This window comes from Chroicocephalus ridibundus, chromosome 8 (assembly GCF_963924245.1).
Source record: "Chroicocephalus ridibundus chromosome 8, bChrRid1.1, whole genome shotgun sequence".
Taxonomy (NCBI): Eukaryota; Metazoa; Chordata; class Aves; order Charadriiformes; family Laridae; genus Chroicocephalus; species Chroicocephalus ridibundus.
The window spans coordinates 1,038,883-1,053,016 of NC_086291.1; the positions used below are offsets into that span (position 1 = coordinate 1,038,883).

At 45.8% G+C, this 14,134-nt stretch overlaps 1 protein-coding gene across 1 annotated transcript in view; it reads left to right on the plus strand.

The window, feature by feature from the left end:
- Positions 1–14,134, plus strand: part of NEGR1 (neuronal growth regulator 1) — a 312,772-nt gene that overhangs the window by 180,957 nt on the left and 117,681 nt on the right. The window contains exon 3 of the mRNA XM_063344769.1: positions 1,862–1,987. Coding sequence (XP_063200839.1) covers positions 1,862–1,987 — 126 coding nt within the window. The remainder of the gene's footprint in view (positions 1–1,861; positions 1,988–14,134) is intronic.

Here is a 14,134-nt window from a genome sequence, read left to right on the forward strand (position 1 = left end):
CTCCCTTTACGTGGAAATAACTCTTCTGTATGTTTCAGCTCCTAAAAATGCTCTGCAGTCACTGCGTGCTTTTTCAGGTCATCCAGTGAAGTAGGGAAGAATGGATTGATCTTTAAGGTCCCTTCCAACTCTAACCGCTCTATGATTCTATGATTTGATTCTATAATTGTCACCTCTGTGAGTTAGACTGTGGCAAATTCAGAAGTATTTCTCTGTTCGAGCGATTGTGTAAACCTGCTTGAACTTCAAAGGTGGGTAACGGTGACCTGCACTGCTTTAAGAGTTAGGGAAGGTTCAGCCTTCCCCGGACCTTCATTTTCCCTAAAGAGAATGTTTCTCTGCTAATTAAAAATACTCTGCATAGACTTTTAATTTACTTTGCTAACAAATGCATAGCCACAAGGAAGCACTGAGAATTTCCAGCCTTTGAAGTCTCTCTGACCCCAACTCATTTCTACGACTGAAATACTTCCAGTCACTGGACCAGGGAAAGGGCTGGAGAACATCTGCAGGCGGAGATCCCAAAGCGCGCAAAACTGGTCTGTGTGTATGAAAAAGCTCTGTACTTTTAAAGTACGATGAAGGGATGCTAATAGCATATTCCAGGTTGCAAAGGCGTCTGTGTGGGTTCACGTGGTGCGATTTTGGCTGTGAGAAATTGGAGCAAACCAGTGAGACGGGTGTGGCATTCAGGAGAGTAAGTCTCCAGTTGGACAGAGACTTTGATTAGGAAAATGGAAGACCGTAAATATTTTTTTTCTCATTTTATTGGTAGCTATTTGCCTTGCAGAGAGCTTTGATTTTCAAGTGGTCATTACAGAAGGCTCCAGAACACCCTCATGTAAAATCTGTGTCTTTTACTGATATTTGTACAAAATTTGTTATTTATATCTAGAGAATAGTCCTTTTCAGAAACATCAATAGGGTGTGCCTTGTTACTGCATTGATTTGATTTCTATATCAAATGTAATAATAAACACGTAAAGAAATGCATATTTCTTTAGAAAGAAAGATTCATTCTGAAATCCAGAATCCCTGCCTTCATTGCTGGGACCCGGAGTTCCTTTCCTCCCTGTGTAACATTACAAGTAAAGCATTCCCTTAAGGGCAGACTGTTTAATGCTTTCCATCATTTTCCATCCATGTGGAACTTTTGTTCTCTTCTGCCCAGATGTATAAATAGTACAGAAAATGGAGTTTAGTGAAGAATTCTGCTGATGAGCTGAAAAAAAATCTAGCTTATTTTTTCTTAGCCGTGTTGCTGCTGCAAGCCTAGAAGCAATACAAAGCAACTGAACTAAATGTATTTTAGTCTCCTCCGTGAACAGATACGACTCTCCAAGTACACACAGAGTAGAGGGACGTGGTTTAGTGGTGACTTGGCAGTGCTGGGTTAACGGTTGGCCTCGATGGTCTTAAAGTTCTCGTCCAGTCAAAGCGAGTCTATGATTCTATTCTACGTAATAGGTATCATTATTTTTAAAAGTACAAGAAAAGTTTAATTTCATCTTCTTTTCAACTATCATGAGCAAGCTCAACCATCTCTGAAACGAGCATCCAGCAGTAGCAGTTTACTGTGATAACGATACCTGCTCTGCACAAAATTGAGGCAATTGCTGTTTTCTTACTTGTAGCATTTGGAATCCATGGCTGAGCTTCTGCAAACGTGATGGAAATAGCTGCAGAAGTAGCTATGGAAAAACCCAATTGAGGTTTTTGCAGAGTTACGTTTCAACAACTGGGCGTGTTTTTATCAGCAATGGCAACGTGGGCATCCCAGCTATCCTCGGCTACGCATGCTCTGGGGGATCGCGCTGAGCCGGCAGCTCTCCATTACAACCTTCTCCTTCTTTCCTTCCAGTTTCTCCCAAGATATTCCGCATTTCGAGTGACATCGTGGTGAACGAAGGAAGCAACGTTACGCTGGTGTGCCTGGCCACAGGGAAGCCAGAGCCTTCCATCTCCTGGAGGCACATCTCCCCCTCCGGTAAGCACCGCGCTCACCCGCGGCTCTCCGCGGCGGCTCACCAACAGCAGGTTTCGCAACGTCAGGTTTCACAAGTGTGGCAGCATCTCTTGTGTGACACCTTAAAAACTGAGTGCTTAACGACACTTTGGGAAAATAAAAGCTTCTTCAGATTTCAGCCGAGATCAGTGAAAACTACAATACTACTGTAACATGGGAACGTAGATATAAAGGCACCCTAAATACGAGTACATTTTTAAGCTCATTTTAACAGGCTGCAGACGTCAAACGATTCCAATTAAAAGCGAAACAAGGAAATAATCAAGAACACGCAGGACTCTCTAGAAGCAGGAGTGAAAGTTGAAAACATTAACACACCGTGCAATAGATTTATTTTAATGTATCTGCCACTGAATACAGACTAGTTTATTTGAATGGTTTTATTGAACAAATTAAATTATGTTTATGAAAAATTACAAACAAAATGGCATCTAAAAACATAGTTTCTATTTATACTTTTAATTCCTCATGAGGTATTTAAAGGAAAGCTTTAAGCTAACTTTGCAGGCATCTCTAGACGGGCTGACCTGGTGGGAGCAAGGCAGGGGCTGGCTGGCTGAGAGGGGGCAGATCCCCGCGCCCCGTCCCAGAGCTTCTGCCTCTGCAAGTCCTGGTGGGTTTTGTGTTGCTGGGAGGAGAGGGTCCCTGCTTCCCACTGGCTGCTGCAGGCAAGACTGGCGTTGCTCCGGTTCTTTTGCAGGGACTCTACAATGATAATTGATTTTGCAGTGAAGGTCTTTCTGTTTGCTCACACAACTTTTATGAAACCCGTGTAATTGCCGGGAAGAACAGTTTCATGGACTGTCACAGCTTACCGCAGTGTCTCATAATCCTGAGTAACAGTTTGCTTTACAAAGCAAGATCTGAGGGAAAAAAAAACCCCAACTTTTGACCTTTAAGACAATGACAATGAATTTTGCTTGAAGTGTCCATCAAGGGACTAGGGAAAAAAATTCAGTTGTAGCAGAAAATGGATTTTAACTAAATGTCAAATAAAATTTTATTGGAAACCGTGGTGATACTTTAGAGTAATAGCTTAAAGCATTAGATTGTCTACAGAAAGGAGCTGTTACAATTTTCCTGGAGAGGAAAAAAACAGACAAGGAGAATTAGTGCACTCGGGCTGGAGAAGGGGTCCGAGGAGGAATTAGATCCTCCTCATCTTGAATTCAGACAAAATCAGTGCACGTAATCACGAGGGCTTTCAGTGAACCCGCTGATTTCATATCTTGACCAAAGGACTGAGAACAAGGACTGAGAGTAAAAATGTCATCGTTCAGCTGCAGAGCCATTACATTTACCTCAACGAGAACTTAAAGTGAAATTTGAGGAACAGACTAATCAACGATACCGCGGGGCAGGGAGAGTCAATCAAAGCGCTGACGGCGCGATGATGCTTTTGCCGAGCGCCGAGCACAGAAAAAGGCGGGCAGACGGGCATGTTCCCTCACCATGTTTCCTCACCACCCAAGATTTAAGGGCGGGCAGTTTCCCTTCCCTGATACCTGCTTCGTTCCGCCTTCACAGCCCTTTGCAGAGCCAGAGGAGAGCCCGTCATGCGTTTCCCGTATGCTCGCTATTTCCTCCTCTCTGCCACAACACCCTGACCAAGCATCTGGCAGATAATCCTGCACATCCCATACACCTTCATACACCTTCTCCTTTTGGGATGGTCTTTGGGGAGGGAGTCTTCTTGGATCGGTTTTGCCACATCCCCGACTCTCTCACCAGGAAGCAGTAGGTTGGATGAAACACAAACATGGGTTTAACAAATTTCGTGCTTGAAAAAAAAAGGAAAGTCACGGAACTGAACCAGGGACTGGCTGAGGTGGACAGGGACATCTAGAGATCAGCTGCTCTGACTCCTGCTCAGAACATGTCCAGTTGGGCTTGAATATCGCGAAGGATGGAGATGCCACAGCCTCTCTGGGCAACCGGTCCCAGTGTGTGATCACACTCATGATAAAAAAGCTTTTTTTCACATTTAAATGGAATTTCCTATGTCTTAATGAGAGCCCGTTGCCTCTTGTCCTGTCACCTGTCACCTTGTCTTGTCCTGGTTCCTCCAGGTGCATTTACACTGGTGCTCATCAACTGCTTAATCCTGTTTATGGTCAAGGAGGAGGTACACCTGACACAAGAACAATAAATGCGTGGTTTATTTATATAATTGAAGTTTTAATGAAAGAATGGTGAATGGGCAGAACTCTGTCCGGAGGGGGAGGACACAGGGTCCAAATAACTCTTTGCTCAAAAATCTTGTAAAATGTGATGGAAGAGAACATCTAATCTACAGAATATGTTCTGTCCTCTAGTCCACCAAATAAAGAAGGCTTTTTCCATTTCAGTAAGGCTGTACCGCTCCTGTGCCCAGGTGTACGTTCTGGTGTACAGGCAGTTACAGCTGCCGCTCAGACCCAATTAAACATCAGTCTGGCAAACAAGAAGCCTGGATTTATTAGAAAACAAAATGCAAGAGTGTTGAAAACACCAGATTTCTCTAACGGTTTATATTCTGTCTGCAGCAACTTACCTTTATCTAAACATAAGCTTCATCTGCACTTTATAATTTCTACCAGTTTTCTCCTGTAATTCCCAGCGGCACTAATGAGGCTTACATGCAAGCATCACATCCAGAATACAACACTAAATTATATTAATGAATCATATTTAGAATATTCTGAAATTGTTTGTCAAAGCTGCTACTAAAAGATAAGAAACTGAAATCTCTGAATACAAATGATTCAATGTAGACTAATTCCGAAATATTATCATGATTTGCATCAATGCAGCCTTTACTTGGGGAAGGTCGGATTCCATTTTTTTGAACAAGAGATAAAATGAACCTTTCGTAGGAATAAAAATGAAATGTATTTAGAGGTGATTTTTAACTTAGTACATAAATTATTGGCCTGGAATCTTTATTGTGCATGTTTCACTTGCAGTCATTATGTAAATGCTCTCATTATATAAATATTCATTGTACAAACCCATTATGTAAATCCAAAAAATCTACACATTCAGTGTAAAACCGCAAGAAACACGGGGCTGTAGTTTGTAATCTGAAAATCTCGTATTGTTGAAATGTCATCTGAATAAATTGCAGGTATTACTTATTTTGTTCTGACATTTAAGAGCAAAGTGCAGCATCAATAGTTTAAGAATGAAACCGGAATTTTAAAGAATTAAGGTCTGCCTGAAACGTAACCCCAGCTTTTAGCACTTGTATGCAGAGCGCGTGTGCGTTACGTTGCCGGGACTGAAAAGCCAGCTCTGCCGGCGTTGCCAGGAGCAGCGACCACAACTGCCATTCGTAAGTCCTTAGATAGACTCTTCCTGCTTGGCACGATTTGAGTGCTGTATATCAAAACTCTTTTCCGCTTTGGTTTTGACAAAACTTTCCGAAGGTGAGTTTGCCAGTCCCTCTTTCCCAGCGGCAGAGGGGCCGGTGGCCCGGGACACTGGGGATGCAGCCAGGGGGCCATGCTCCGACCATGCAACCCAGCAGGGACCAGCAGCAAAGCACCCACCGCCTGAGCAAAGCTTGGGGCAGGCTTACCGGGGGTTTATTGCAATGCAAAATAGCTTAAATTCTGTAGTTCCAAAAAGTCTTACGGAAAAAGCAAAACTTTTTCTACCTGACTCCCTTAAAACAAAATGACGCTTCTTGAAAATCCACATCATAGTCGAAAGTTCAGGGTACAGAGGTTTTTAATTTGGTTATATTGAACGAAGCAAATGGAGAGGAGTGGGGTGTCTCTCCCCGTCACAGCAGGTTGTCCCTACGGCGCGTTCACGGAGCCCTCGGAGCGGCCGCTCTCTGGTGGGAAGGCGGCAGCGAGAGCGAGCAGAGCTGGCAGGGCAGCTGGGGCGAGTGGTCAGACATGTACGGTTGTTTTACCAAACTAGCTAAATATCTGGGTGGATGCTGGGGAAACAAGGTGCTTCCAATGAAGCAGGTCTTCATTAAGACAACAGTGACCAGGATGGGTTTATATCATAAGGTTGGAAGGGACCTTTCAGATCATCAAGTCCAACCATGGACCCAGCACTGCCCAAACCCACCACTACCCCATGTCCCTCAGCACCACGTCTGCCCGGCTTTTCAATCCCTCCAGGGATGGCGGCTCCACCACTGCCCTGGGCAGCCTGGGCCAAGGCTTGATAACCATTTTATTGAAGAAATTTTTCCTAATATCCATCCTAAGCCTCCCCTGGCGCAACTTGAGGCTGTTTCCCCTTGTCCCATCGCCTGTTCCTTGGGAGACCAACGATGTCAAATAGAGACAGGGGCATAAAAAGATTGCAAGAGTAACCTCACTTCTGGCTCTGTTCAAAGTGCTTGATTTCGCAATAGTAATATTTACCCCAAGTGTTGTTAGATGAAGTTTCATATGTTTCAAACCAATATCTTCACTCTAGTCGGTTCATGTTGGCATCGTGCTGTTGCCCGGTGGACTCACAGACAAGGCCGGGCTCCACACATACGCTCTGCAGCACCAAGTGAGGTGTGAGGCGTGAGGGCAACCAGGAGGTTCACCTCAGAATTGCGCTCCTGCTCCAAACTAAAATGCTGAGAGAGATGCACGCAAAGTGCTTGAACTCAGCCCCTCAAATGAAGGAAACCTGGTGGATGCTCTCCTGGAGTGAACCTCGCATGGTCCTGCCTCGAGCAGGGTTCAGCCCACACACCCAGGACAGAGCTGCTCTGGAGCAAGGCCACCCTAGACCCCGCGCGTGGTGCACGTTCGGTCCTCAGCACTGTTTTAATCTCCACGTTCACTCCTATTATTCTGCATTACCTGCCAGCGGAGAGACTGAGCATCAGTGGCTCGGCAAGGACACAGACGTGTTGATGTACGTTTTGCCAGTGGGTTTCACAGCCAATGGCTGCAGGCAAAAAAAAATAAAATAAAAAAAAAGATCAAGACATAGGAATCTCCTGTTTTATTTGCAGTTGTGTGTAGTGTGCGGCAGTGTTTCCTGACCATACCATCCCGCTTCTCTGGCGTGTTCAGATTGAACAGTCCCCCTCTGCCTTTGTAACAGCTCAGCCCGGATCCTCAGCATCGTCCCTGGTGAATTCTAGTTTCATATGTTCCGGTTCTTGCCCTTTTCTCGCAGTTTTATTCCCATAGTGGTGGGGATGAACTGTGAAACCAGTCTAGTTTGTAGTTATTTTCCTAAAACACGAGGATAAACTGGATGTATGTCTATGCATGCGTTTGGGAGAGCAGACTTTTCAGAAATTATGAATTTAGCTGAACAAAGACAGATTTTCTCATGTCGAGTGACAGGCGAATCCCTGGCACTAGGACGCTCTCGTGTTCATTCAGTCCTGTCTCCAGAGACCAGTGACACTGAAGTGTTTCAAAAAAAAAAAAGAACAACAAAAAACAGCCCAAACCTGTAAGAACGGTTTAGCACATGCAAAATAGCAGATTTTTCACTAACGCTGAGGAAAGCTACGCTTTTGCAGAAATTAGCCGGAATTTAGCTTTGACCACACTCACGTGATGACCCCTTTCCTTCTCCCTTTGCCGCTGGGGTGCGTGCGCCTGGGTGCGATATGGATGAACTCAATCTAAAGCCCGCCCTGTTGTTCCTGGCCAGCCCTAAAGCCGTGAAGACGTGTTGCGTTAACGTATCATCATAGCGACGTCGCTCTGACGATGTATTAGTGTAATACGTCTTCGGAGCGCTCAAATGATAGGGCTGTCTGGGGAGGCTGAGCCTAAGAGCTGATTCAGTTCAATTACGGGACAAAAGGCAGCGCCGGTCCTGAGCGGGCAGAGTCTCATCCCTGCAAGACCCTTCCTGAAGCAGAAATCTGCCACTGGGGGGTGAAAAAGCAAAGAGGCTTTTTAAAAACTTCCAGCTAAATCCTAAGGAACAAACAAAGCTCGATATGAGCACAGCTAATGCCAGATATTTTCTTTCACTTGCGCTTCTGCTAGAGAACCACCGTTTCTCAGGTGTTATCCACACGTGACAGAAATACGAAGTATTTTGTTGAAGTGCAAGTAGTCTGAACCTGGATTTTCAGGCTGAAAATACTTAACTGACAAGAGTTATTATCAGATTTCCAGGGCTTTGTGTGTGTACAAAGTGTGAGCTCGTCTTTTAAAATGCTCCGTCTCTTGCTTCAAAATAGTTTTAAAACTAAACGTCTAAGAAACAAAAGATTGTGACTTCTATCTTTTGTCCCACTAAATTCTAAAAATCTAACAGATATCCTTGCTGGTGAGGGTTATTTCACACCACTGCTTCCTTCTCATATATTTGCAATTGTGCATGAGATAATCTTTGATCTCTGAGAAGCTGCTTTCGTCCACCTCTGCTCAGTTGCTGCCTTTGCACAGTGAAGCTGCTCCCACCACCAGTCTACCTGTGAGAAGGATCTCCCCATCGAACCACATTTTCCCAATTTAATAATTCAAACTCCAATTAGCAGGTACTTCTAACAGCCCGGGAAGGCTGCCGTCCAGAAAGACCTCATTCGCCCAAGCTGCTTTGTCCCAGATAGCTTAAAATTCGTGATTATTGTTTCCTTATTCATGGGTTTAGGTTTGCAATGCCTGGAGTCGCCGTTGTCTCCCCCTCTAGGTGATGCCATCCCAGGGCAGTGGTGGAGTCGCCATCCCTGGAGGGATTGAAAAGCCGGGCAGACGTGGTGCTGAGGGACACGGGGTAGTGGGGGTTTGTCCAGTGCTGGGTCTGTGGTTGGACTCGATGATCTTAAAGGTCTCTTCCAACCATAACGATTCTATGATCTCATTTTCCCAGTAGCTTGGTCAGAGCCCTACAGATAACGAAGGGTTTTCTCACAGTGGAGCTCTCAGTTCCTCAAGGTGATGTCCTGCAGGAGACCAGCCTTTGAGGCTGGACCCTGTGATGTGCTCATGGGTGCAGGATGGGGCGAGCTCCTGCCCCACACGAGACGTGGCGTTCCGAGTGGCAATGACACGCAGCCATCTTTCCTAAATGGAGGTAGATTTATTGCCGCATTATACCAAAGGCGAAGCTGGTTCCCTTTAGGTGTCTAAGAAGCAGAATGTAAAATAATTCAGTGATTTAACCTGATCAGCAATGACAGTGATATGCCTCCCTTATGCCATCATTACTCATCTTGCAGGCAACAGCTTCATTACGGCATGAGCACTGTGCTCCTCATTCAGGTGAAGCATTACCGGGCTGAGCCCAAACATCTGTTCCTTGACACGGAGCTGGAAGTGTTTGGAGATGAGCCAGGGGACCTTCAGAGATAGAGCAGGAGCGGGGCAGGGACATGCAGCAGTGATGGGCTAAGATTGACCGTGATCAGGGAGTTTCTACTTGTGTGGGGCAGCGGAGGAGAGGAGCAGGGGAGTCCTGCACGTTCCTGTTGGCTCCTCTTCCACTCCACTTATCTCCTGACATCTGTCGACCATGTCTGTCCCAGCTTCGGGAGGAGAGAAGGACAGGAACACGCTCTCTGGAGGAACGCCCTCAAGGAACAGCTGTCCAGAGCCACCAGAGAAACCTGCAGATTGTCTCTTGGCCACGAGTTGTACCCGTTGGCACCAGCTGGTTTCAGAAGCAATGCCTTTGACGCCAGCATGTTACGCTGACAAAGATAACATTAATTTAAGGCTCGAATGCCATTGGGTTTTACAAAGCTTTCATGTCCTGCTTCTAGACTGGGTTTGTGGAGAACACCCCGTCTTTTTCTGCCTTGATGTAAATTCCTCATTCTGTGCTTAGAGGAAGCTGCTCAGCGCTCGGCTCCGGGCGACAGCTCTGTCTTGCAGTACTGTACACGAGCCTCTTGCTTTGCATTTGTTTATTGAACAGAGATGCCTGCTTCTCCAACTTGGCAGCTCTGGCTGGGACCTCCAGGAGTCAGGAGATCTTCCCGTCTGGTGGCCTGCCACGTTCCCTGTTAGCACTGGAGTCGCAGCACCGGGGCTTTGGGCTGCCACCAGCTGGGGCTGGGCGTCCCAGCAATTAGTGCAGCTGCAGGAATTCATGCGCTGTAGGATGAGCTACTGCAAGGCACCCCTCTTGACGCGCAAAGCCTGTTGGGTGGTTGAACATCCCAAATGCAACAACTTGCTCCTACCCGAGCGCTTCCTCAGCTGCAAATGTGCTGCACAGAGCTGCTCCCGGGCACGGCCGAGCAAGATCTCCCCCGAAAACACCCAAAGCATGTGTCCCCTGGGGCATGGGACGGCTCGAGGGGAACTCAAGGTCTTCCATCAGCGCCACAAGTAAAACAATGTGCACGGGACAGCTAAATATCACACCCATGGGCACGTGGTGATTGTGTAGATGGATTGGTCCATGCCACAACCATTTAGGGGCCTGAAGATTTGTGATTAATATTTTATATGAATTTAATGGCCTGGCCCATGATCCTGAAGGGGAGTTTTTCAGTTGGTGATGGCATCGTGTGTCATTAAATCAGTGGTTCCCTGATAGCAAACGCGCAGCTGGCAGCCGCCCAGGAACTCACGGGGAAGTGGTGTGGAGCTCTAGGCGGAGTAAATGAGGGGATTAATTAACAGTTTAAAGACAGCAGGGCAAACACAAGTAGTCAATATAAACTCCTTGTTGTGACTCTTTCCTTTGCCTTTGGATAAACAACTTCCAAAATCACACCTCTCCCATATAAAAGATGGTGTCTTTTGGTTGCAGGTTGTGAGACGTTTGGCCTTTTTTGTTTTTTTATGATACTTTTAAGTGCCATTCTTGGGAGATTTAGTATTAGAATGCAATTAAGGGAGATTCAGTATCACAACCCATTGCTCTGGAGTCAAGTAACATTACACTGTCTGCGGCCGGGGGGGGCTGAGGAACACTTCTTAGAAAAATGTCATTTTTATCAGGACCATTCCAGAAGTTTGAGCATCCCTTCAGGAACAATTAAAGGTATTCTTAGAAATCCTCATGTCTTCTAAAAATGTTTAAACAGGCTGAAAAAAAAAATTCTCGTTAAAATACAGTTGTCAGAAGAAGAATATTCAAACTGCTCAAATAATTGGATCTTTGTGAAGGAAGTGAGAAACGATAGTAAGATTATTCTTAGCAAAATACAGAGATTCCAACCGAAACCGTACAAAAACATCGCACAGAAATAAGTGTGAATTTTCTGATGATTTTATAACAAATGAAAAGTATTTCTTGCTTCTCAGTAAAAGTAGATGGACTCATTAATAACTCATAAAATGCTATGAAAATTAGAATTTTAATACATGCTTAGTTTATTCCTTCAGATATCAGTTCATTTTTATTTGAGAAATACTGCACTTCTGAGTGAGCAGTTCATGAATCATAGAAGATATTTCAGTGAAACAAAATCTTTAGTGTTCAAAACCAAAGCAAGCAACTGTAGATTTCAGCCTCTTTCCCCTCCCATTTCTTCTGGGCATTTTTATGAATAAATCATATTTAAAACATACAAAGAATTCTTTTTAAAACGCACGTTTTACCGAAAATGGTGTCGCTTTTCAGGGGGGTGAAGAAATACGAGAAAAATAGTCAGGAGTGATGCATTTAACCCTAGCGATGCCTCCAGTTTCAACAAACTGCAGACAGAAAAGTGATAGAAAATGGGAGGGATCAATGAACGTGTTTGGGCCAAAGAGATGATGGGTCGGTAAGTAACGGGCTGTCATTTGCAGCACATCCTTGCGACGCAGCGGCAGGAGGGAGGGGTGTTATAAAGCCACCGGACGTCAGAAAAGTGGTGACCGCAGTCCTTCACCCCAGGGGCAGCACCTGGGGGGGTCCGTCCAGGCCGCTGCCCCCCATCCCTCCTGCCCCCCAGCCCCGGGGCTCCCCCGCCCTCCGGCTGACCGACCGACAGACCAAGTCTCTTCTGAAAGCTGCCGCAGGCGCGGGGCTTTATTGGGAATCATTATCCCCTTCCCAAGAGCCGGATCCCCATATTAAATGCTATGAATTATAAATTAGCTCAAGTGAGATTTAATCGTATAGCTTTGTTATTAAAATAGCACTGCCCCATTCGTCCCTACACGGTTTTAATTTCGGTTTTGCAGAGAAAGGGTTCTTTTAGGCTGTTTTCAGACTGGAGATGTTTGCGTTCAGGTATTTGCTGCAGAAGAGCCGGCGGGCTCCGTGTGAGAGGATCTCTTGCAAACCCCCCGCTGCCAAAGGGCGCTTTGCGTGCGGCGATGGAGAGAGATGATCCCCGTGCTGTGGTCTTCCCGGGAAAAAAACTGGCATTCGCAATGGGCTGCACTTACCCCTCTGCCTTCTGCAGGCAGCACAGGGTTTTGAACAGATCCACAAAACCCAGGGTGCAGTCTGGGACGCATGAAACTAAATATCCAGAAGACACAGCATGCAGGCAGACCTGCTGTCTCAGGTGGGGATTTTTCTTCCAAAGTAGTATCTGGTTGAGCGTTATCTCCCCCGCAGGTATTAATATGAAGCTGGCCCTACTTTATATGAATACTCGGTTGCTAAGGCAGACACGTCAGCCCATATCCTGGAGTATGAGCTGGCCAGGGCATGAAGTCTGCAATGAGAAAATTCAAACTTCCTCCGAAACACCATAACTCCATGAATCTCAGACATGTAGCGCAGCACGGCAGCGGTTCTGCTGTAAATTTAGGGAATCGGGAAAGTGAACTGTGCTAAAATTAAGTAATGAGGAAAATCAGTTGGAGCCGTGTCCTCCAGCTTCTCTTGGAGGGCCAGCCTCTGCCGCCTGCACGTAACACCTCTTGGTGCCTGGCTGGGATTCCCATTGCCCACACTAGCAGCACGCACGCTCCCAGCTCTCCGAACGCCTCTCTCCAGACCCATCTATTTCACACACCTTGTTTGTCTCCACATCTGAAACGTTCAACTTCGTCGATCTATGTTCACATCTCTTTTCTTTTTATCAGTATGCCTTTCTTACAAAATTGCTCTACTTGTTTTTCTTGTTTCATGTTGTCAGCTGGGACATCTCCTCCCAGCCCTCAATTTTTCTGTCAGTTTTGGATTAATTTTTTTTCTGTACGTTTCATGTGATCTTTCTTTTCAAATGTGGCTTCTCTAAAGCGAAATGGCCTTCAGCACTCAATGTTTAAATGGTCCCTAATGTGATAGGGCCATTCTCCTAATAGACAGTGAGCTGTTCAGGTGACCTGCAGTTCCTGGGAGAGGACTATACGCGATCCAATTACAGCACTTGCTGTAACTTCAAACCCAGAATCCATAATGAGTAGTAGAAACGGCTTCAGATCATTTTTCTCGGTGAATCCAATTGTTTAGACTTTAGATTGTTCTCAGCATCCCACAACAACTCATCTCCAGGTGCCTCCTTGCAGCCTTGATCCTGTATCTCCTCCCAGCCTCTGGGATCAAGAAGGACCTTACGAATTACAGGCTACTTAAAGCATCTGGTGATAATCAGATGGCATCGTGATGGCATTGTCACTGGAGACCACCTTTGGTTCTCTCATACTGAGCCCAGTCCTCATCGTTGAGGCAGCGTAGGTGAGGATGAGCCCATGCTGGGGTCTTCTTGCCTCCTCTCTTTGGAGATGGTTCACTCTGCTCCGACCAGTCTCTCGTGTCCACCTCTGAAGTGTCCTGAGTCCATGATAAACCAGGGCTGGCACCAGCTCAGCCTCACGGTCCCTTCACTCCCAATCCTAAGTTGGGGCTCTATTGCAGTTATTTAATATGCTAGTGAATAAGAAAAAAAAAAAAACAACAACAACAAAAAAAACCCAAAATCCCCCTTGGCTCAGACGGAGTCCTCAGAGTTTTTTGGAGCTACTCTGGCCTTGCACCAGATTCTTCCTCTTACTGACTTATGTTTAACACCAGGGGAGGAGAACGCTACCCTCGCAAAAACCATCCGTCCAAGCCTTGGAGAACTGGCCCATATGGCAATGTGTACGTGTGCTACACCTGATGCCAGATACCATATGCGTGGTAAGAAAACACAGTTTTAATTGTGTACTCTCCTGCGGAATAACAAGTGCGATGATTTATCAGGCATCGCATCACATGGCAGTAGCAGAAAATGGCATTCAAGCTTAGTGTCATGGGCATTTCCCTTCCTGGCGAAACCTAAGATAGCCACAGCAGATTGCTACATCTTGTGAT